Genomic DNA, 24,272 nt, shown 5'->3' on the forward strand with positions numbered 1-24,272 from the left:
ATCTTCCAGAACTCCATGTCAGTGTCCCCCACCCTGCCCTGCTCAGCCTGACATCCTCCCATCCGTCAGAGTCCGTGTTACTGCATCCCAGGAATGGCATTCCACTCTAGCTCCTTCTGGCATTCGAGGTAGACTTTTTCTTGGCCTGGCCCGTGACCTGCTTCCTGCCCTTGGCTCTGGCTGGGGACCTGAGCTTATCCAACCTGGCCTCGAGAGTCCTTCCAGTCTGTAGCCCAGACTTTGGCTCATCGTCTCGTGTCAGGACTGCTCTCCACCCCTGCCCCCTGCCCCCTGCCCCCTGCCCAGAAGCTCCTGCTGCAGAGCCCACCTGCTACCTCCCTGCAGCCACAGCTCAGGCAGGGGCCCTGTCAACCTTTGCCTCTCCTACCATATCATCAATGGGTAGGAGTTTGGTTCTGGAAGGAATCAGGGTTATCTAACCCAGCTGCCTTGTTTGCCACATGAGAAAGTTGAACAGGTTTCCAGAATCTAGGTTTCCCAGCTGATGGGCCATTGCATTGCACTGCCATACAGACTTGCACAAAACTTCGGAGGGGAATCTGTGATCGAGGCTATTCCCCCAGGGACAGCCCCCTCTGAACTGAATTTTACGGGAGTCTTAGAATGGGGAGTGACCTCTGAACTCATCTAATCTAACCCCCCAATGGAGGAAATTCCCCCCGTTCAGGTCAAGAAGTCAGTCAGCTTCTGCTTGAATACTGCTAATGACGGGCATCTCATTAGTATGCAAGGCAGCTTGCTAAATTAGTGGCCGGATCCAACGGCTGGAAAGCAGACCTCACAATAAGCTGAAACCTCCTTCTGTGAGACTTGTTGTCTTTGCCTTTTGGAGCTCTCCAGGAATGAAAGCCCAATTCCAGCACTCTCTGTATCCAAAGGCGATAATAGCATTCTGGGAAAAGTGAGTCAAGGCGGGGATACTCCCAGTAGGACAGGAGCCAGGTGGTTTGACCCCTCCCTGGTGTTCGGTTTCAGTGATGTTGGAGGTGATGTGAGGACAGCTGTCTTCAGTTTCCATAGGGGAGACCCCCCCCATTTTGACTTGTGGTTTAAGAGGCAACAAGGGGCAGTGGGGGAAACATGGGCTTTGAAGTCAGATGCAATTAAGCTGGAACCTTGGTCTTTTACTGTGTGGTTGGGAGCTTAGTGTGTCACCTCTCTGAGCCTCCGTCTCTTCTTCTGCCAGTTCCATGGGGGCATGTGCAAAAGTCATGATGTTCCAGCAAACACGCCAGTGGAGCTCATGTCGTTGTTACTAGCGGGGGGAGGGAGGGCTGCATGCTCACGGAGAGCCTGTCCTTCACCTTGACATCTCTGCCCCCTCTCTTTCTAGCACTTCAGTGGGGAGTTTCCCATCCGGGGAAAACAGCGACCAGGGCCCCCGGACACCCACCCAGCCTTTGCTGGATTCGGGCTTCCGTTCCGGCAGCCTGGGCCAGCCCAGCCCTTCGGCTCAGAGAAGCTACCAGAGCTCTTCTCCTCTCCCGCCTGCAGGCAGCAGCTACAGCAGCCCTGACTACTCACTTCAGCAGTTCAGCTCCCCGGAAAGCCAGGCACGGTCTCAGTTCACCGTGGCCGGCGTCCACACCGTGCCCGGGAGCCCTCAGGCACGCCACCGGACAGTGGGCACCAACACCCCCCCCAGTCCTGGCTTTGGCCGCCGGGCCATCAACCCCAGTGTGGCTGCCCCTGGTAGTCCCAGTTTGAGCCACCGCCAGGTGATGGGTCCAGCAGGAACTGGTTTCCATGGTAGCACGGTCTCCAGCCCCCAGAGCAGTGCAGCGACCACTCCGGGAAGCCCCAGCCTGGGCCGGCATCCCGGGGCCCACCAGGTTTCAGGCCTCCATGGCAGTGTGGCCACGACTCCTGGAAGCCCCAGTCTGGCCCGGCACCCTGGGGCCCACCAAGGCAGCCTGGCCTCTGGTCTCCATGGCAATGCGATAGCCAGCCCTGGAAGCCCCAGCATGGGCCGGCACCTGGGAGGGTCTGGATCTGTGGTTCCCAGCAGCCCCAGCCTGGACCGGCATGTGGCCTACTGTGGCTATTCCACCCCTGAGGACCCGAGACCCACGCTGTCCCGGCAGAGCAGTGCCTCTGGCTACCAGGCTCCCTCCACGCCCTCCTTCCCTGTGTCCCCTGCCTACTACCCGGGCCTGAGCAGCCCTGCCACCTCCCCATCACCGGATTCAGCCGCCTTCCGGCAAGGGAGCCCCACGCCAGCCTTGCCAGAGAAGCGGAGGATGTCCGTGGGCGACCGAGGGGGCAGCCTCCCCAACTACGCCACTATCAACGGGAAGGTGTCCTCCTCGCCTGTGGCCAGCGGCATGTCCAGTCCCAGCGGGGGCAGCACCGTCTCCTTCTCCCACACCCTGCCCGACTTCTCCAAGTACTCCATGCCAGGTGAGCCCCTCCTTCTGCTCCCGCCTCCGTTGCGACGGACCGTCTGCCGGTTAGGGTATCTGTCTCCACCTCTGTTCTGACGTTTCTTTGGCACACAACCTCGAGCAGATCACTGACTTCTCGGCCTCAGTCTCCTTGTCTGTATAATGGGAGTCGGAGGTGTCCTCAAAGTAAGGGTGCTGGGTGTGGGGCAGTGATGAGGGTGTAGGTGCCCATGAGGGTGAGGAGGAGGAGGAGAATGGTAATGATGACATTACTGTGAATGATGGTCGTCACCACCAGCCTGGCCTCTGCCGTTTGTTGCGCACCTGCTGTGTGCCAGGCTCTAAGCCACGCGCGAACTCTTTAGTCCTCATGGCCGCCTGGCACAGTACGTATTATTGCCCCCATTTAATTTAATTTAATTTAGTTTAATTTTAAAGATTTTATCTATTTATTGGAGAGAGAGAGAGAGCATGCGCAAGGGGGAGGGTCCGAGGGAGAGAGAGAGAAGCAGGCTCTCCTCTGAGCAGGGAGCCTGATGGGCGACTCGATCCCAGGACCCTGAGATCATGACCTGAGGCTCTGAAGGCAGACGCTTCACCAGCTGAGCCACCCAGGTGACCCCCCCCCCCTTATTCACTCCCATTTTATGCAGGAGCAAACCGAGGCTTAGAGAGACTGTCATTGGTCCAGGGTCAGACATTTAATAAATGGCTTCTGCTTGAGACCCATGTACCCTAGAGTAAGAGTTTGTGCTCTTACAGCGTGATTGTTGTCTTACCATGTTTCCATACTTGTGATTTAACATGACCTCGAAAATCTGCCTTCCTAACCTGGACCGCCATACCTTTTGGCAGCCCACAGCACTCTGCCCCTCCTTTGATCCCACTGTGCACATCACTAATAGCAGACCAGGCAGCCAGCTGCACTGTGGGCCGAGGCCGGGGGCTGGGCACGTTCCCGGAGTCTGGTTCCTACCGGCCCGGCTTCACGGAAGCCCATGCCCGTTCACACGCTGAATTCTTCACTCATCACCAGAACTGGGCATTTTTCGCCTGCATGTAGAGGGCTCATTATCTAAACACAAAGGTCAAGGCCTCAGCTGATCTGCAGCCTCTCAGCCAGACCTTGAACGTGGCTGTTGCCGAGTGGGCCTGGAGCTCTGGGGCACTCGAGGAAGATTTAGAAGGTTTCGGGCAGCCTGGGGTGGGCCCCAGGTGCCTAGATGCTCAGTGTGACTCCCCTGGGACCTGCCCCGAGCCTGCCAACCCGGGGCACCTACCGCGACCCTGCATGCCCCTGCTTCCTGCTGCCCACCAGAGACATCTGGTTCCCAGCCCCTCTTCTTGGAGGATGGAAAACTTCTAGTAGTTGGGACATTTCCTGTTTCCCACCATCTTCCCTGCTTAAAATAGCCATTGGAGTCAACACAGGAAGGCACATGGGGCTGCAGCCGCCTCTGACAGCTCATTAGGCCGCAGCAGCAGTGGGGGCCTGGGCCTTCAGAGCAGGGAGAGAGGCGGCAAGCCGCCCCTGTGGCCCAGCTGCCTAGCCCAGAGGCCCCCCTCCGCGCACAGCTGCCAGGAAAGGGAGCCGGCCTACCCCCTTGCTGTCCTCCGGAGGCCGGTCCCAGGGGCTGAGCACAGTGTTACTGACAAGTGTCTCGGGTCCTTGCCGTCAGCGTCTCAGCATCTTTAGCCCAGGCTCCCTCTGTCCCAGCTTCTCTATGAAGAAAGGAGAGCAAAGAAACCCGTGCAATTGGAATCTTCCTTTCTTCCTCTTCCCCCGACACCCCTTTTGTTTCTCTGGTGCCCAAAGATGAAGAAAGAGCTTGGAGAGCGAGGGCCACACGTCCTAACACCTGGACAAGGAAGAGAAGGTGTGGCCGGTGTGGAATTGGCGGCTGTGTGTCCTCCCCTGGCGAGGCCTTACAGGAGGCTTTCTGAGAGCCACCTGTGTGATTTGGGCAGCCTCTCTCTGAGCCCCACTTCCCTCATCTGTAAGGTTATGTGGTTGGACTGGATGCTCTCTGAGTGTCTTCCTGAACCCTAATGCTCCATAAACCATCTCTGGTCTGCAGAGGGTCTGGATGAAGGTCATTGCCAGGGAAATGGGGTAGGGATACGACTCACAGTAGGTAGTCTCTAGGCCACCTCCTCCTCTGTTCCAGGGCAAGGCCTCCTCTGTTCCAGGGCAGGGCTGAATTTTTTTAGCTCTGTTATATGGCTCTCCATATAGGGCATGGGGGAGTGGGTGGCAGAGCCTGGGGAGAAGTGGTGGAAATGTATCTCTCTTGCCTCACCTTGGAGGTCGTTATGACACAGTTGGGAAAGCCATCTCGTGGAGAAAGAGGCCAGAGGTGGGTGCCTGAGCCTGTGGGAGAGAAGCTGCAGGAGGGGTTTAGTCCAAACTGGAGAAAGGAGGGGGTGGGGTGGAGGAGGCACTTTCCGCAGCTCAGTGAGAACGCGGTGCCAGGCTCTTCCACAGAAGAGCAGCTCCGTGATGCGTGACAGTTGGCAGGAGTCGGGAAGGATGGGCAGGCCGCTCAAGGTCCCTTCCAGCAGTGAGGACGCTGGTTTCCTATGACCGCCATGACCAAGTACCACACATATGGTGGCTTAAGATGACAGAATGTAATCCTTCCTGGGCTGGAGGCTAGAAGTCCGAAATCAAGGTGTTGGCAGGCTTGGTTCCTTCTGGAGGCTCGAGGGAGATTCGTGTCCAGGCCTTCGTCTTAGCTTCTCACGGTGGCTGGCAATCCTTGGTGTCCCTTGGCTTGTAGACGCATCCCTCGGTCTCTGCCGCCATCTTCATGACCCTCCCCATGTGTCTCTCTGTCTCTTCCCCTCTTCTGATAAGGACGTCGGTCATATTGGGTTAGAGCCCACTCTGATCCAGCACGACCCCATCTTACCTTAATGACATCTGCAGAGAGACCCTATTTCCAATAAGGTCACATTCACAGGTACCTGGGGTTAGGGCTCCAACAGACCTTCCTGGGGGATACAATTCAACCCCTAACACTGTTTCTCTCTCTTCACCTCTCTTAGACAACAGCCCCGAGACGCGGGCTAAAGTGAAGTTTGTCCAGGACACTTCCAAGTATTGGTACAAGCCTGAGATCTCCAGAGAGCAGGGTGAGTCCTGGGTGGCACCGAGGGTCCTGTGGCCCATCAGAGGTCACAGCTGGCTGCCGCCCACCATGTCTTCCTTGGGCAAGGAACACAAGCCGACTGACTCATTTTTGCCGTACATGGTGGTCACAGAGAAAGGGGCTGGGATCGAGGTCAGACAGTAAGAAGCACCTCCCCACCGTGAAGTGGGGGGGGGGGGGTGGTCAGAGGCAGGGTTTGTAGACCTATGAAGGGTCCTTAAAAGCAGTGAAGTCTGGATTTTTCCAAACCAAGTAAAAGGCCTGCCAATGTAACAGCAAATCTTAGCCGTCTGTCTACGTGAGGTGGGAGATTTTTGCACATTTTACAGAAAGAACAGAGTTGGGATTGTGGGCATGGAGATGAGGCCCCCTCAGGCTCCCAAGGCAGGTCTGTAGGGCCGGCACTGGCGATGGGCTCGAATCCGGACTGTGGCCTGTTTGTGTAGCTGCAGTTTTCGTGGAACACACGGTGTCGATGGGCTTCCGTATTGTGCGTGACTGCTTTGGGGCTGCTGTGGCAGGGCCTGCGAAGCCTGAAATATCTGCTTCCTGGCCGTTTATAGAAGGTGCTTGCCTACTCTCTCAGAGGAGGACCCTCAGGAGTGTTTAAATTCTAACTAACGAACAAGATTCGCTAGGCCTGATGAGTCTTAAGTGAGGCCAGGCCCTTCACTGTCTTCTCTCCTCCCCAATCCCAGCCATCGCACTCCTCAAGGACCAGGAGCCGGGGGCCTTCATCATCCGCGACAGCCACTCCTTCCGAGGGGCCTACGGGCTGGCCATGAAGGTGTCTTCTCCCCCTCCGACCATCATGCAGCAGAATAAGAAAGGTAGCACCCCTCCTGGAGCAGGGCTTGCAGACCCCATGGTCTGTCTGGTCTCCTCGGAGCCTGAGGTGCCCAAGACCCTGAGACTAGCAGGGGAGCTGGTCCCTGCTGAGTCAGACTCTTCAGGAGGACGAGTCCTGGGCCTGGTGATGGTTGGGGTCAGAGCACAGGGAAGCAGGGTTATTGGAACCCTGTGATTGTGTTTGCTTGAGTGGTGGTCTCCCCATTCCGGGGGTTCTGGCCATACTACCTGTCCCACCCTTGCTCCCTCACAGAGCCCAGGGATGGAGTGCCGTTGGCAGGTGGTGGGAGGATGCCACGAAAAGTGCTCACTCCTCCCGTCTTTCTCTTCATCCCAGGGGACATGACCCACGAGCTGGTGAGACATTTCCTGATCGAGACCGGCCCCAGAGGAGTCAAGCTCAAGGGGTGCCCCAATGAGCCAAACTTTGGTGAGCTGTCCCTCCCCTCCACCTCCGCAGCCTCCCCGCAGAGTCTCAGGCAGTCCCCGGTCCCGCTTGTCGCGGGTGCGGGGAACAGTGGCCCGGTCCTCTGTACTGTGGCTGTTTTGCTCTGCCAGATGCTTTTCTGCTTTTGTCCCACCCCACTGAAGTGCATTACCGTTAGAATTTGAATAACGATTGTAACAGCTGCCTTTATCAATGACCCCGTGGTATGTGAAAGTCCCTGTCTGGGAACCTGATATTACTTCTGGTCTCATAACAGTCCTGCATGGCAGGTGTTATGGTCCCATTTTACACATGAGGTTCACAGAAGCTGAACTTACCCAAGGAACACAGAGCTAGTAAGCCACTGAGCCGGGATGTGATCCCACAATTCTCTGATACTTCGGCTGCACTGTCCTGAGAGGGGCCCCAGCAGCCAGAAGGACTGAGGAGAGATGTTGGGAGGAATCTTCTAGAAAGGAAACCTTGTGGCTGCTAGAGCGAGCCTCTGGAAACTTCTCCCTTTGATCTTGCTAACAAGGAGGGGGTAGATTTTCAGCTGCACTGGTGTGAGGAGAGAGAGGTGATCAAGAAGCTGGAGATTACAGATCATGGGGTGGGGTGTCTGGGCTCCCCAGCACCCTGGCCCGCTCCCAGGGACACTGGTCCTGACGTGCTGTCTCCTCCCACAGGGTCTCTCTCTGCCCTGGTCTACCAGCATTCCATCATCCCACTGGCTCTGCCCTGTAAGCTGGTCATTCCAAACCGAGGTAGGAACGTGAGACTCCTTGCTCTCCAAGTACATCTTTGAGCTGGCCTCCTCCTTGTGTCAGCTCTGCCAGCCGCTCCAGAACACGGGCCAGGGTTGGATGGCGCGGGTCATTTTGCCAATCCGGGGAAATTCAAAACTACTCTCCTTTCCCCCTGCCCCCCCATTAAAAAAAAGTTCTTTAAAAAACTTAACTCCAGGAACACACATAATTGACTTGCCACATTGTTCTGGAAAGTTCTCTGGTGGCTTTAAGGAATTCTTTCATGAATCTTCAGAATAAGCCCAGGGGAGGCACAAGAAGTAGGAGACAGTGATGGGGAGGACCGTGTGTGCAGAGGATGAGATGCATCGGTGGACAGGGCTGAGGGAAGGGGGAGGGGAAGGCAGATTTAGGTCATGGAGGGTGTTGCCCAGGGGTTGGAGGTTGGTGTGAGTAAGGAGGAGAGAGCACACTCAGAGGAAGAGGTGACTGGGCTCCACATGGCGTGGGACGAAAATGGGGCCAAGATGTCCCTGGAGTTTCCAGTCTGCTTGGCTGTGAGGGTGTTCTCTGACTGAGGGGACGCAGAACTGATGGGAGGAGCAAAGCCTGTTGATTGTGGGAAGTATTAATGGAACCCAAGAGCCTTGGGCCATATAGGTGAGAATTTGAGTGGGACCCTGGGCCCAGCAAAGGAGAGTTTAGCCTCTCTCAGAGAAGTGTTCCAGCTTTGGGCGATGGCAGATGGACATCCAAGGCCCTTCACGGTACAGGCTTCTGCCACCGGCTGCACGTTTGAGGGCTCACGCGAGGGGGGTGATGCTCGGCCCTGACCTCGAGGTCTAGGAACTGGAAACTGGGTCCCTTCTCCCCATCCTCTGTGTTTACAACTAGGGTATTCAGAAGTGCCTCTGGGACTTGCTTTCAGTTTCTCTCGGAGTTCCTGAGGTGATGCCCGCTCACAAAACCCCCAATTTTAGTTCATAATTTCTATGTATCCAACTCAATTCATTGAATTATTAATGATAATTGACCAACATTATTAGTTTAAAAGTTCAAATACAACTTAAGTAGCATTATTAGCCCCATAATTTGGACACCAACTAAATTATAGTTCTTTGAAATTTATGAAAGTAGTTTAGCAATTATAAAACTGTTCGATATTTACATTGTATAAGACAGTGCTTCTCAAAGTAGGGTTCCCAGACCCGCAACACTGGCACCCCTGGGAACTTGTTAAAAATGCAAATACTCTCAAGCCCCACCTAATCAGAAACTCTGGGGTGGGGCTCGGCCATCTGTTTTAAGAAGCCTGCACACCAAAGTCTGAGAAACACTGGTTCAGATCATACCCAGTTCTTGTGAATATTAAAATCATAGTTGTGCTGCGTGAAGGGCTTGATGACGTAGGGCATTCATTCATCGATCTACACAAAGACGCCTCCGTGCACAGTGACAACAGCGGCAGTGAAGACTAGCCTTATGCCAAGCACTGGGCTCACACTATACGTAGAGCATCTCGAAAACCCAAGAGAAATGGGTACGATGGCATCTCCATTTCATAGATATTGGCAGATGCTGGGGCGAGGGTCTGAAGCCCACACTGTGGGACCCCGGAGCTCTCCAGCTTACAGTCATCACTGGAATGTTCAGACTGGACGCACACGTGCCAGCTGCCAGGGCCTGTTATGAAAAGCAGTATCCGTTGCATGAAGTATTTGCAGAGCTTGCCCGAGGCTCAGCCAGACGTGTGATGCTTTCCAGCTCTGGAGTTTTAATTACCGGCTGAATGAAATTTTTGTCTCAGACCCCACAGATGAATCGAAAGATAGCTCGGGCCCTGCCAACTCCACCACCGATCTGCTGAAGCAAGGGGCAGGTGAGTGGCCACCCCGGCCTGGGTCCCCGCCCAGGCCTCTCCTCTTGCCCGCCCTGTCCCTTCCTGCAGGCCCACATATCACTGGGCAGGCCACATCGCTCTGCGCACATGCCCGGCCCGAGGCTGGCCTCAACTTCATCCACTCCTCTCCCCTGAGAGCTGACTTGGGGTGTCACCCCCACCCACCCCGGCCCCCCCTGACTCCTCCTCGGGTGGGTTTGTTCCAGCCTGCAACGTGCTCTTCGTCAACTCTGTGGACATGGAGTCACTCACTGGGCCACAGGCCATCTCCAAAGCCACTTCTGAGACACTGGCTGCTGACCCCACACCAGCTGCCACCATCGTTCACTTCAAAGTTTCTGCCCAGGGAATTACACTGACTGACAACCAGAGAAAGTAAGGCTCTTCTACTTGCTTCCATATTGGGCTCTCTCCCTGTGACCCGTCTATCCATCCACTTACCCACGCACTTACCATTCGTTCCTTGTACTCGTCTGCCCACCCACCCACTTACTCATCCACTCACCAGTTGATTTGCTCGTTCCTTCAACCATTCACCCTCCATTTACCCTTCCCTACCCACTTATCCCATCATCCATTTATGTCTCTACTCATCCTTCCCTCCTCCCTTCCTTCCTCCCTTCCTTCCTTCCTTCCTTCCTTCCTTCCTTCCTTCCTTCCTTCCATCCATCCATCCACCCATCCTTCCATCTTTCCTTCTACAAATGTGCCTGCAAGGAGCACACAGCTCTAAATGCAGCTGATTACAGGGCCTGCTGTCTAGAGCACAGCCTTTCCTCTCAGGCTCTCCCTCACGCTTCTTTCCTTCCTCCTCCAGGGGCTGCTCATTTTCTCCTTCTTCAAAACCAGTTCCTTGCTTCTTTTCCGAGTCACCAGCATTTGAGACCTGTTTCAGGGACATGTCTGTCTGCTCCTGTGCGTTGCCTCTCTTCGCAGCTCAGGCCATCTTGCAGATGACGGGGAGGCCGGGTCAGCCCATGGCAGCCACACATGGCGGCCTGACCTGCAAGGGGAAGCTGGGAAAGCGTGGGCACTGCGCCGCTCATTCCCTGTTTATCTGGTATCTGTGCCACAGGCTCTTCTTCAGACGACACTACCCCCTCAACACTGTCACCTTCTGTGACCTGGACCCTCAGGAGAGAAAGTAAGTTTCTCGCAGACACCTTCCCTCCCGCCCGTTTCTGTAACACTGGAGTCTCTGTGTGTGCACGTGTGTGCATGTGTGGGTGTGGGTGTCTATTCTTGGTTCGGCTGGAAGGTCTGCCTGTGTCTGTGAGACTGTGAGTAACTGTGTCGGGTAGCTTTCTGAGGCTCTCCCACCACAAATCTGGAGCCCCTCCCAGGGACTCAAATGCTTGCTTTCATGTCCTCTGCCATATCCTTGACCTTGAATCTGCTTCTCCTTTCACACCGGGGAGAGCTCGCTGGGAGACAGGCTGCAGTGTTCTCTCCACCGTGAATGCCTCCCCTGCGTGATCTTTGGAGGCTCCCATCTCCCTGGAACGGGGTCCCCCTTGCCTTCCCCCACGAGGCCTGGCGTGCACGGGGCCGGGTTCTGGGGGGTGAGAAGGTGTAGTGTCTTATGCTGTGGTGTGTATCTTTCCACAGGTGGATGAAGACAGAGGGAGGTGTCCCTGCGAAGTAAGTGTCTTCTCCTCTGCCCCAGCTGGCTGCTCCTGGGGGAGGCCTAGAAGCTGGGGCAACAAAGGCCTTTGTGCTGGGGTCAGTCACTCAACTTTGGAGGAGAGCTTGGCCAGGCAGCGAGGTCTTTTGCCTTCTCCTGCCTCGAGGCTGGAGGCCCAGCCTCCTGTCTTGTCACCTTGCCTCTCCCAGGACCAGACCAGACCAGCTGGGATCTGAGCAAGTAGACGGAGATCTGGCAGTTATATTGCAGGCAGTGGCCACAGGGCCGGGGGTTGTTTGAAAGGTCTTTCTGCCCAAATCCTGGCTTCCTTGATTCCTATTCTCACTCTTTCGGTGAGCCTCTGTGAGTCCTGTGGTCAGGAGTGAATGTTGCTCAGCAGTAGACAGCATCGTGAAGGCCCTTGGGTGCACCCAGAGGGGCTGGGTGGGACTGAGGGGACCTCGCCTTGCCCTGGCCTTGCCCCCGGTTACGTAAAGAGTTAGTGGCCCAGCGGAAAGAAGGACTCGGGTGTCCAGCCGTCTCAGAGCGTGCCTCACACCCACGTCAGCCTTCTCCAAGTTCCCAGGTCGTTAGGGACTCCGAGCCCCTGACGCAAGCAGGCAGGCCAGAGCTGCATGTCTGAAGGAGCTCATGCTCGCTCACCGCCGGCCCCGCGATGGGGAGATGCTGGGTCACGGACCCAAGGGGGCTGCTTCCAAGCCTGGAAGTCGTTCTTCTCATCGCGGAGCTTCGGCCTTGCTCGGCAGGGCAGAGGCCGGAGAGCCTGGCTCAGTCAGACAGGGACCAGGGAGAGGTATGCGAGGTGCCTCAGGCCGCACATTTCAGGAGGCCTTGTTCTCAGGTTCCCCCAAGCGCTCCTCCCTGCCCTGGGGCTGAGGTTTCTTGCCTGGATCCATTCCCTCAAGCAGAGAAAGGACTTGGCAGTTGTCGAACTGGCCCGTGGAGCCAGGAGCTGACATAAACAGCGGGGAGGGCAGGTGGGCCATGTTTAGGCTGGTGAGGTTGGCCGGCTCCACCCTGGCAGAACCAGGCAGCCCGCGTTGGCTGGCGGTCCTGCGGCAGCTCGGAGCCGCTCCCTCCCTCCGCCCTTACTGCCCTCCGCGGCACGGAGGGGCCCCGAGCAAGCCTGGAAAGGAGGTGCCCGGCACCCAGGCCTCCCCTTCCCTTGGGCAGGCCATTACCCCTGACCTCTGGCCCCAGCTGTTCCCACCCCTGAAACAAAGCTGGGGAGAGCAAAGCTATAGGAAGTCCTGTGTGTGTGTGTGTGTGTGTGTGTGTGTGTGTGTGTGTGTGTGCATGCACATGCATGCGGCTGGTGGCAAGCAGGACCCAGCTTTGCTAATTTTAGCTGTTGTGGTCCAGTCCCGGGGAGAGGGGTTTCCATTGGAATCTCCAGCTGTCCCGATTTCCCCATCTCGCTCTAATTAGCAATGTGCCGACTGGGAGGGGACCTGGGCTCACATTCTGTTCTCTGCTCATATTTTTAACTCTGTTTTGCACAGAGAATGCCAGGTCACTCCAGCTCTGGTGCAGGGAGTGGGGGTAGGGAGGAACAGGTGTGGGGTCCCCCGTCCCCTCCCATTCTCTTGAGCCCAGAAGTGTGCGTGCGTGCGTGCGTGCGTGTGAAGGGGGTGGTGACCCCTTGTCCTTTGGTCTCCCTTATCCTCTCCTGGTGTCTGAGGAGGCCAAGCGCTTTGACAGGCAGGCGGCGTTTTTTTCATGTGCTTCTGTGTCGTGGGCAAGAACAGTCGGGGAGGGGTGGGGCTGGGAAGGACGGAGAGAAGCGCGCCTAGGAATGTCCCCATTTTATTTTTGGTGTCCTCCCCACCTCTTGCTGTCCAGTCTCCTCCTTTGCCTCCCGCTCCTCCTCCCCCCGCTCCTTGAAGGGGAATGGCTGCCTACCCTGGAACCAGGGACACCCTCATCTCCAGGACCTGGCTTTCTGGGGGTGGAAGAGAGAGAGGATTCTCTCCTGCGCTAGGGGCCCCCGTCCCCATGCGCAGGGAGAGGTGGGAAGACTGGGGAGAGGCTTCGACCTGAGGATGAACTTGTTCACATGGGCAGCTCGACCAGGCCTGGGCTTCCCCCCCACCCCTGCCTTCCCCTCACGCCCGTCACCCCTCTCCTGCCCCCCCGCAGGCTCTTCGGCTTCGTGGCCCGGAAACAGGGCAGCACCACTGACAACGCCTGCCACCTCTTCGCCGAGCTTGACCCCAACCAGCCAGCCTCCGCCATCGTCAACTTCGTCTCCAAGGTCATGCTGAGTGCCGGCCAGAAGAGATGAACGCCACCCCTCCCCGGGGCCAGGGCAGTGGGGACGGGGCATATGGGGAGGGGACCCATGAATCCTGACCACCCTCGAATCCAGAAGGAGGACTTTGGGCCAATTGTGGAGAAGGAGAGAAGAAAGTGCAACATGGGGAGGGGGAAGTGAATTGCAGAGGGGAAGGGGGGAGAGAGAGAGAGAGAGAGAGAGAGAGAAAGATGGAGGAGAATAACTTGGATTCCCCTGGGTAGACGGATACTGTGGAGCCCCCAAAGCCTCCACCGCTCACCAGGTCCCCCTCACTCCCCCTCCCCCTCCAAGAGGATGGGGCTCCTCAGAGGAGACAGACCAACTCCTTGGGGATCTGTCATTTGGGAGTAAATAGAAAAGCTCTGTCTCCCTAACCCGACTGCTTTGCAAAGAGAAATCAGACTGAGAGAATCCTTTTCTGGCGGCCTCTGGGGGTAGTTTGGTGAACCAGATAGAGCCAGCATGGGACGTCAAGGGGCCCAACTTTTGCCTTTGAAAGTATTTGAGACCTGGGTGCCTGCGGTCTCTGGACCCAGCCTCCGCTGCACAGTGTGTGCGGGTGTATATATGGGGTGTGTAATAGGTCCACACCCACACCCTCACACACTGACTTCCGTGGGCCTCTCTGCCAGAGTTATAAACACCTGTCCTTGTCCAAGCCCCATGTGTTTGCACATACACGTGCGTCCTGTCCAAAGAAGGTGACAGCTGGGGGTGACAGGGCAGCAGGGTGGGGGGACATAGGCCGTCTTCCCCAGGAGTACCCAAGATTCTGGGTCCCAGACTCTGGGTCCCTGTGCCTGCACTCTGGTGGCCCTGGGTGCTGCCAGCCCCTTCTCCACAAAGACCCCAGTGGGAGGGGGGCTGGCTGCCCGACGGCGACGATGGTACCCCTGTTCTGTCTCAGCCGTGAGGCCGGAGCATTGGTTTCGGGAGATGCAGACACGCGTGCACATCGTCTTGGGAAAGAGATCCGTCAGGAGGGCCAGCTGTGCACTCGGTGGCTCGGGGGCTCGGAGATGTGTGGCTCCGTGGCAGTACGGGTGGGTTGCCCCCCACAGCTCCGAGCCCTCAGCCCGTTCTCGGGTTTTGTGCCCCAGATCAGCCTTTCCTCACATTTGCTTCTCTGCTCGATGCCCTTCCGGGTGTGGGGGATTGAGCCTTCCTGCCCTGCCCTTCGGGGTCCCCATGTTGGAGCTTGTCCTGGGGAGCCTGCTTTCAAAAGCCCTGCCCGGCCAGCCCCGGGGGAGACTCCCGGAGGCCTCGTGTTCCCCTCTGCGAGTGTTTCAGGGTCTGACTTTTACTGGGCTGCCCAAGATGGCCTTAGCAGAGCTCTTGTTGCTGCTGTCCATGCATCCCACATGGCCTCCCTATCATGCCAAAGCCTTGCTCTTCCCCCTCCTGCCTTGGTTTCCCCGGCAGAGCCAAGCTGCCCGTGGAACAGAGGCATGAAGGCCTGCATGTAGGTCAGAGGGCCGAGAGTCCATCTGGGCAGATGGGAAACCCCCAGATCGCCACCCAAGGACTCTAAGCCAGAGTGGAAAATTCACCAGGACTCCATTCTTGAGTGGCTTCTTAAGCCTCTGGCGTCCCCTAGAGAGAGGCATTGTACTGATATATAAATATATATAATATATATGTGAGACATACTGACAGAATCTGTAAGCTAATAAAATATAAGAAAAGGTTGAAAAAAAGAATAGGTAAATTGACAAGAAGTATTTATTGTTTTCCCATATTGCTTTATTGCCTCCCCGGGCATAAATCAATTCCCATCCCTTTTTTATGTCTAAGTGAAGTCTGAAATGTAGGGGCCCTTTATCCTCAGAGCGAGCAGGGGGCTCAGCGGGGAGGGGTGCCCGTGCTCCATCCCCTTGGCCCCCGTATTTTCTGGCAAGCCCGGGGCACAGCAGTCCGCTCCCAGAGAGGGGCCTGAGCAAACGCGTGAGCCTGGGCGGGACGAGGGTGTGTGTGGTGGGTATGGGTGACGTGTGTGTGTTTTGCGTTTTTTTTTCTCCTCCAAGAAGCTGTTATCTGTGTGGACATTCTGTTTCAGGGAGTTGGAAAGGAGAGTGTCTGAAGGTGGGGAGCAGGCCCCCGCTTCCAAAAGATTGCAACCTTGTACTTGGTGACCGAAGTCCCTCCAAAGTGCTCTTCCTTCTGAGGCATTCAAGCCAGATACCCAGATCTCCCCCCTCCTCATTCCCACCCACCCCAACTCTCTTCCCAGATAGGAGATATTTCCTGCCACTTCCTTTGTAAATATCTTCAATCTCCCCCTGGATGTGGCCCCGGGGACTCGCCCCTCCTGGTCTGGATGTCTTCTCCTCACTCGGGGTCAGGCGGAGCGGCAGACCCTTCAGCATCCAGCCCTGGGCCTTCGCACACGCTTTCCCACCGCCCACCGGCAGCCCCCACCTCCCAGGCATGGCCAGCCTGCCCCACTTAGGCCTGAGCTGAGTGTGACCCTGGGAAGGACCAGAGCATCCTGAGAAGCTGATCAGCTCAGTCCTCACTCCCTCGCATCCCTCTGGAAGGAGTGGGTTTCCAGAAGAATGCTAGGGAAGGGTACCCCAGTCCCCAAGAGGCCCTACCTTTGGGTCAGACACTGGTTGGGAGGACACTGTGGCCCTCCCATGTCTCACAGGTTAGGTCTGTGCACCCCTGCACATGCGCGTGCACACACACACACACACACACACAGCACTGCAGTATATTCTTGCCAAAGACTTCCTTTAAGAGAAAGCACTTTTAATCATTATTGTTATTATTGTGTAAATGTCTAGCCTTTTCTCTCCTCCCTCCCCCTCGCCCCATTTTGCTGTTACTGTTGAATCTGTCTGTCAGCCAGAAGAGTGCTGTCTGGTCTTGAAAACAGGCTGGCAGGGCCAGGGTCTGGGGGAAGTTGGCAAGGAGGAACGGGAGAGGCAGGGTCAGGTTGCAGAGCAGGGGTGCAGACGCCAGGCGGGCTCACGGCCCCCACACTCCAGCCAGGCGTCTGAGGCCAGCCTGGGGCTGGCCTGCGTGGTGTCTGGAGGGAAGAGGGCAGGGAAATGACATCTGTGCGACTTGGCGAGAGAGGCCCAGCGAGGTGCAGGTGGCCCCATGCCGGTGGACGAGGAGGAGAGGGCAGAGCATGGGAACAATGGAGAGGTGACCCCAGAGGGCAAAGAGGAAGGAAGGGAGCTGTCTGGTCCACCTCCAGGGGTGCCTGGAGTGCCCCTGCCCTGCAGTCTTGGCATCCTGGCCCCCTCATCTAGCCAGCTGTTTGAGGGCCACATACGCTGCGTCTGAGGTTTGGGATGAGCCTTTTTGACCCCCATCTTCATCAGAGTCTCACTCCAGCAGCTCTGGAAACTCGTGGACTCCTTCTCCCTTGGGTTTTGCGGAATCCCTCTGTGTATGAGAAACTGGCAGGATGGGGTGGTGGGGCCTGGGGGCTAAGAGGCAGCAACCAGCTGGACAAGTGTGATCCTTATAAGGGGGGACTCGGTGGGGGGACGCTGATGCACTCCAGCCCAGGTCAGGCAGGCTCCTCCTGCCATGCAGGGCATGTGGAGGCGTCTGGACATTTGCCCACCATCCCTGCCTCCCGGGTCTTCCCTTCTTCTTTGGAAATCCTCAACTTCAGGCCCTGGGGAGGTCAAGTGGGTCCATGCCCTGTCCAGCGGCTGCCTCCTGCCCCTACAACTCCCCACACTCAGGGTCCTTGGAGACGTTGGGGGCAGAGTCCCAGAGCCATTCCTCACCCAGGTCCAGGGCCCAGGATCCGGAGACTGGAGCTCCTGGCCAGTGTAACGCAGGACGTACGCGTGCGGGTGTATGTGTGTGCATATTTTGCTGATCTCTTTAGGAAATGTGGGGATAGGGTCAAAGGTAGTGTGTGGGCAATGGGACATCCAGTTCAGTATCATCCAGCAGCAAAAGGAATCAGGAGGGCCCCCCATGGGTGGAATCGCAGTATTGTCGATGGGGAGGACTGGCTCCCCTGGGTGGGGTCTGGCAGATCGGCTCCTTCCTGACTTCTCTGTCCTTGGTCGTCCACACTGTTGGTGGACTTTCGTGTATGTCCCACACTTGGGCTCTTCCTGGCAGCGAGGTCACTGCAGACGGCCGTCCCAAGTTTGGTTTCTAATCAGTGTTAAACAGGTTGAGACTCTCCCGTGTGTCCATGTTTGGTTTGTGTGTGCGGGTGAGCACATCGGCGTGTGCATGCCGTGTTTCCCCGTTTTCTCTCCTCCCTCTGACATGCCATTCAGAACAAATGTAGAGATTCCTTGCCACTGCCTCCCCGCCTCCCCGGCCCTCTGCAGGAGAGACAGAATAACCCAGCATCCTCCCCATCCCCTGGCTGTGTATTTATATAGATGGAAATATCCTTTCTATTTTGTATCATCGTGCCTATAAGCTCTGCCACCTTGTATAAACCCTGACCTGTGCTACTTACCCGGATATGAATGTATTGTATGCCCATGCTGGCCCAGCCCTGTACAGCCGCTTTGTTTCCTCGCGACCCATTGTATGGCTTTATAAATGATAAAGCGAAAGAAAAAATCTGTGCCTTTCTCTAGCTGTGTTCTTTGGGAAGGGGTCTGCCGAGTTTCTGGGGAGCACAAAGGGGGCCTCCCCCAGGCTCCGGATGTGAGGTGGGCTTGAGGGGTGCCTCTTGCACACAGCTTGCCCATGATTCTCCCAGCGGCTTCCCTGACGTCCAGGTCTTGGTTCCGATCGCCATGAGAGTTTCGTCTGGACTCCTTCAGCGAGGAGAGAAACTCAAACTGGTTTAAGGGGGGCAAAAAAAGCAAATATTAAATGCTGGGGCAAGTGCTGTTAGGCTCTGATAGACCCTGCTTGGGTCCTACGACCAACTCAGAGCCACCCCGTCTATGCAGAGCTGGCTCACATGACGGCCTCTGGAGCTTTCTGGAGCATGGCGACAGCAGGTCCCGCGTGCCTGCCGCGGGCTAGGGTTGTCACAACTCATCTTTCCAACACACTCGGGAGGTAGGTGTCATTACATCGAAGTGACAAAGAAGGAAACCGAGTCTGTGAGAGGTCACATAGCTTCTAACAGGCAGAACTGGTACTTGTCCCCTCAGGTGACAGCTGGCGTGGAGCAATCCTGCTAAGTGCTGAGCGTGTGTTTTCTCACACACATGCGCCAGTGACATGAGGGCTGTCCTTGTCCTCATTTCACAGAGAAAGAAACTGAGCTTCAAAGACGTTGAGAGGTTGCTCGACATCACAAGGCTGGTGACTGGCCGAGCAGGCTGTGAACCCTGAAAATCCGTGCGCTTTGGAGCTCACACCCCTTCCTTTGCTCTTAGGGTTTTGTTTATGAGGGAAGGACAGACTCTGATGAGTGAGGGGCACGCAGGAGACCCAACTGGTGGCGTTGGTCAGACAGGGGGGCCCGGGGGCTGGGCAGTCTGGCTGGCTTCCCATGGAGTGGACTGGGGCTGCAGGTGTGTGACCGGGAGGTCACCCTCTGATGCCACCCAGCTGTGGAGTGACGTGGCTACCTCGGGCTGGGCTCATGCGGCCTGGCTCTGAGGGGCCCCAATAGGGAGGCAGGGTGGGGGCCGGCTGTGCTCCCAGTGTGCCCTGAGGAGGAGGAGGGAGTGAGCAGGTGCAGCTGGAGAGCTCGGGGTAGGGACATGGGTCCGTCTGACACACCTTATTACACGGAAGACTGTCTTCATTTCTTATGCAAGTGCGGTCCCTGAACCGTCAGCGCTGGCAACGCCCAGGAACTTATTGGAAAGGCTGAGCATCTGGCCCCACCCCAGACTTGCAGACCAGCCCCTCAGGAGACCCCCAGGAGACCCGCACATGCACTGAAGCCCGAGCGGCCTGGCGGAGGGTCGCCCAGCTGGGACCCAAACCCAGGGCCTGACGTGCCGCGCAGGGCTCGCCTCCGCACCCCCTGAACGATGAGGACCGTGACTGCTCTTGTCTGGGCCTCTGCTGGACACAAGGGGTCCTGGGCTTCCCCTCACGGCTGGCCCTGCTGGCGGGATCCCAGAATCTGTGCAGCCCGGGGCTGGCGAGAGCTGGCGGGGGTGAGGCCTGGCGTGGGCACGCGCTCCCCTGGTTGCGACAGGTGTTTGGAGTGTGGGCAGAGGCCACCCTTGCACGAGGCAGGAACATCAGTAGGACGGCAGGAGGGGCAGAGGGATGGGGTCAGGACCAAAGATGAGTTGTCTCTCACTTGGTCTCAAACTTGGCTGGAAAGTACCGAAGCCTGGGCGGGGGTCGCACCCTGAGGTCCTGGGTGAATCTAAGGTCCAGTGGGGGCACTGGATCTTTTCCTCTCTCCCCCGGGGACTCTATGGGCAGAACCGCTGTGGAAGACCGTTGTGCAAACAGAATCCTCTGTGGCAGGAGTGTGCACCCACACATAGATGCACACGCACTGGGAAACGGTCTGGAGCAGGGGCAGGGGAGGAAGAATTGGATTGGCTCTGGATTGGCTTGGGCGTCCCCACGGCCCCCTTCCCCAGGTACCCCCCTTCTCCACTCAGGAGCTGAGCCCAATGTCCCTCCTCCTGCATCCAGGGGGGTCCTAGCCCGGACCCGCCTGAGCCAGAGCTCTCTGAGGAAGGAGAAGCTGTCTTTGTCCCCCTGCGGCCATGCCCAGGGCCTCTAGATGTGGGTGAAAGGGTAGGGTCTGGGAAATCCAACTCCAGTGGCTCTGAAATTTCTCCTCATGGGCATTAGATTCTGCCTTCCTCTTTGAAAGACCTGGATTTTCTTCATTCACTGGCAAAGATGACTAATGATTAGTCTCAGCAATTTCTAAGCAAGTCAAAGTATGGAAAGGATACAGCTGGTGCTAAACAATGGATAGCAGGTGTAGGACCAAATGCACCCATGTGTGCGCGCACACGAGGCCTAGCCTGCTGGGCTGTGCTGTCTCCACGTAGGCACCTCCTTTGCTCCCTCCTTGCTGTCGACATTCTGGTGTGGAGACAGTCCCAGGGCCATCAAGCCAGCAACGGGGCAGGGCTGCTCCCTCAGCAAGCTGAGCCCTGGCTGCGCTAATTAGCAGAGAGGGAGGAAGAGGGAGAGCACCTGCCCCCCGGAGTTCTGCAGGTCATGCAGGGGCCCAGTGCACGGTGGACGCAGGACGTGGGCATATGGGAGTCGGTGGGAAAGGGCTGGTGGGCTGCAGCCATGAGGAGCCTAAGGACTGGGACAGCTGGGCTTAGAGACATGGAGGCTTGGGGGAGGCTGAGTTGCTGGCTGTGCCGTGTCCTGTAGCCTCCCGTGGACAAGGGAGCCCACAGTCTCTGGGTTCTTCGCTGTCCTAGGTGAGCGCTATGGGGAGCCCAGAGTGGAGAGGAGCTACTGCAAAGCGTGCTCTGGGACCAGTAAGCCCCTGTGCCTACAGATGCTGGAGTGAGGACTGCCTCCATCCTGGGTGTGGCCGCAGGCACAGCCTAGGAAAGGCCCCTCTTCCAGCCTGAGCCGGGAGTGCAGGCACAGCCAGGCCCTGGGACCAGAGATGAGCCTGGTCAGCTGTGACCTGCCTTGGGAGTGCTGGTGTCCGAACCAGGCACACTGGTTTGGCTCTGGCTTTGCCAGGGCCTCAGGAAAGCTTTGTCCTTTCTGGACCCTAGTTTCCTCATCCATAAAATGGGAGAACACCAATCCCGAGGCGTGGTGTGCAGATGGAACACAGTCTACTGCTGGGCTCTGGGGCCTTAAGGAATATGCACCCCTGTCCGCTTCTTGTGCCTCTTGCCTCCTCCCCACCATTTCTCAGGCCTCTGGGGGGACTTGGCGGCAGAACAGACTTGTAGCTGAAAGCCTCCCTAACGATATTGATCTAGCCGGCTCCTGACTCCAGACCACACGCTTGGCGGGGGGGTACAGCTGCCTCTGTGGCTCCAGCTTTTATGGGGTTTAAAGATCATCTCTGGCCATCGAGACAGGATGTCTGGGGTCTGGACCCCTCCTCCCAGCCCCTTCCCATACCCTGACTTCCGAGTTGGTCCTGGGAAACCAGGGGGCGCCCCTAAGCTCACAGGCCCCTTGCCTCCCCTCAGCCTCCTATCCTGCGTGAGCAGGACCTGAGCTGGCACAACCACCGCCCCTTCCTCATGGGACTCGGGCTGGTTGGGGACATCAGGAACACAGGCTGTGTGGGCCGGGGGTCCTGGAGGAGGGCAGGAGACCACTAGGGAGAGACGGAGAAAACCTCACAGACGCGGAGCTCTAGAGCTGGTGGAGACCTTGGGGTTCCCTTGGGGTAAGTTAATCAGCCAGTGAATTCACCGGAGATGTATTGAGTACCTACTATGTGCAGGCATTGTACTGGCCCTGAACACTACTGGTGTGTTTGTTTCTCTTGCAGCATTCCTGGTCTAATGACAGCAGGGAAGGGAGAGTGGGGAAAACAAAGAAGCAGCTATTATGTAATTACAAAATGATTAGTGCCCTGGAGGACAGGTTCATTGTACGGCAAGAGTTTGTAAATGGATCCCGATGGTCTGGGGAGAGCAGAGAAGGTGTCCCCGAGGACATGACTCTTTCCAAATGTTAGGGTTCACAGAGTGAGCAGGAGTTGATTGGGGAAAAAGGAGAGAAAGGGTACAGCACATGCCAAGGTCCAGGGGCAGGAGGGGCCTAGCACTGAACCTCATGTGCTTCCCCTGGGTGGCGTGTTTTACCATGTTGATTTCACATTCAACTGCAGGCCACGGGGAAAAGCGCTCATGCACAGGCTGTGGGGTCAGGGTTCCAATGCTGCTCCATTCCTATTAGCCGTGTGACCCTGAGCACGCTGTTCGACCTTGCTGCCAGGGGGATGGTAACGGTGGTATCTAACTCGGGGTTGTTCTAGCAATTGACGGTCTCTACCTATACACACATTTGGGGCAGCACTTGACAAATAGTAAATGCTTGATCAATGTCAGCTATGTTTATTATCTACTTATTTGACCCCCTCCGCCCAACCAGACTATTAAGTCCTTAAGAGCAAGGACCCAGGTCTATACCTGAAGCCCCAGCACAGTGTCTGGCCCATGGGGGGCCCTCCATCAGCGTTTGTAGAAGGAGTGAGTTAACCGCAAGGTCAGTGTTGCCAGAGGGAGCGGGTGGGGGCTGGGGGAGTCAGGAGGTTGGACTAGAGAGGGTGGGTGAGTTTGGCAGGACGCCTTGGGTCATGTGAAGGGTTTGGTGTTTGTCGGAAGAACAGAGGATGTTTTTGAAAAGTGTCAGTCAAGGGAGTGGGGGGACAGATCAGCATTTGGCTAAGATGCCTCGGCTGTCCGTTTCCACATCTGTTGAAGCCCAACTACATGTAAGATGATGTGTCAGATGTTACCTCCTTTATTTATAACATGACCCCAGGAAATAGGGAATACAGCCGAGGAAACTAAAGCACGGGAGATTCAGTTTGCCCGAGATCTCGCAGCTAAAAATGCTAGAGAAACGGACTTCCGATCTCCTAGCTCCACACCATTTAGGATGTTGACTCGGCTTCTGTAGCAGATTCCAAATTACCGAACGCTTAAACGTGATAGATGTTTCTCCCTCTCTCAAGCAAAGGCTCTAGCTCATATCAGAGCTCTACTTATGAAGTCGTTTAGGAGCTCAGTTTTGTCGCTCGGCCCTCCTCAGTATGTGGCCAGAAAGGCTGATCCAGCTCCAGCCATTGCAACTGCACTCCAGTTGGTGGGAAGCAGAGAAAGGGGAAGGAAAGATCATGCCCTTCTCTTTAAGGACACAATACACTGCTTACATTGTATACATTGTTTCCTCTTAGATGGCAAGGGCCCAAACTATCACATGGCCTCAGCTAGCTGCTGGAAATGTTACTTTTTATGCTGTGCTGCCAAGAGCCCAGCCATACTTCTGGGGACTTAATCCTAAAGGAAGAAGAGGAGAGTGGGTATTGGGAGTCGCTGTTAGTTGAGCCAGTGCGGGGGAGAGCCCGTCTGCCGCTCCCGGGGCAGGAGGTGAGGGCCTGCACCATGCTTCCTTCTGGAGCCACACTCAGAGCATGCTCAGTCGGTAGACATGGAAAAGCTTCAACACGGACCCAGTTCAGGGCCGAAGGAGGGCCGGTTGAGAAGGGCTGGGCCCCGCGACAGCACGCTGAGTTGAGAGGCACTGGTTTGAGCAGAAGTTGAGTTTGGAGGTGGACGTGTGGAGGGTAGCAGCTGTGGGACTTCTGGTGGAAATGCTCCCTGGGCCCTTAGAAGTGAGGGGTCAAGATCCTGGAGTTAGTGACACCACGTGGCGTAGCTGCACAGCTCAGTGGTCACCCTTTCATGGGCAGGATCTGACCTCCAGGGGTGAACCCCTGCAGCCATGTCGGCACGTTGGGGCACCCTGACCGCTTCCTCCCCGTGATATAGCAGGCTGGTATCAAGGTGGGGTCTGGGGTGGCAGGTGGCTGTAGGAACGTCTCGACATTACCTCCAGTGATGGGACCGGACACAGGGGAAGGACGGTCCTGCGTCTCAGTACAGAGGACGAGGACCGGGGCGGCAGACCCTGGGCTTCAGGTGTGGCCCAGAAACTGCGGGAAGCAGCCTAACCAGGGCCCCGCAGCCCAGATGATGCCCCGGCGCTACCTAAGGCTCAGGTCCCTGGCCCACTGACGTTCTCACTACTTCCGTCCGGAGGGTTCGGTGATGGAGATGAGTTGAATCACAGATGGACTGTTGTGCAGCTGTGGGGGAAGACTCATCCCGATGAAAGGCATCATAGAGAGAGGAGGTCATGAATGGGACCGGGGCACATGGGGGTGCAGGGAGGAGGGGGGAAGAGGGTCCTGTGAAGAAGACTGGAGGTCTGGGAACGGGAGGAAGAGCTCGTGTCTTCGTAGGCAAGGGGG

General features: G+C 56.8%; 1 protein-coding gene across 6 annotated transcripts in view; it reads left to right on the forward strand.

Annotated features, from left to right (window-relative positions):
* Window positions 1-17,979, forward strand: part of TNS1 (tensin 1) — a 204,151-nt gene extending 186,172 nt beyond the window's left edge. For all 6 annotated transcript variants that reach the window (XM_040640876.1, XM_040640886.1, XM_040640880.1 and 3 more), the window contains 10 exons: window positions 1,355-2,421; window positions 5,454-5,540; window positions 6,256-6,387; window positions 6,744-6,836; window positions 7,523-7,600; window positions 9,390-9,461; window positions 9,689-9,857; window positions 10,558-10,626; window positions 11,091-11,123; window positions 13,267-17,979. In XM_040640876.1, the coding sequence (XP_040496810.1) occupies window positions 1,355-2,421; window positions 5,454-5,540; window positions 6,256-6,387; window positions 6,744-6,836; window positions 7,523-7,600; window positions 9,390-9,461; window positions 9,689-9,857; window positions 10,558-10,626; window positions 11,091-11,123; window positions 13,267-13,411 (1,945 nt within the window). In that variant the 3' untranslated portion in view covers window positions 13,412-17,979. The remainder of the gene's footprint in view (window positions 1-1,354; window positions 2,422-5,453; window positions 5,541-6,255; window positions 6,388-6,743; window positions 6,837-7,522; window positions 7,601-9,389; window positions 9,462-9,688; window positions 9,858-10,557; window positions 10,627-11,090; window positions 11,124-13,266) is intronic.
* Window positions 17,980-24,272: the final 6,293 nt, after the last annotated feature.

This window comes from Ursus maritimus, unplaced genomic scaffold, assembly GCF_017311325.1.
Source record: "Ursus maritimus isolate PB19 unplaced genomic scaffold, ASM1731132v1 scaffold_1, whole genome shotgun sequence".
NCBI lineage: Eukaryota > Metazoa > Chordata > Mammalia > Carnivora > Ursidae > Ursus > Ursus maritimus.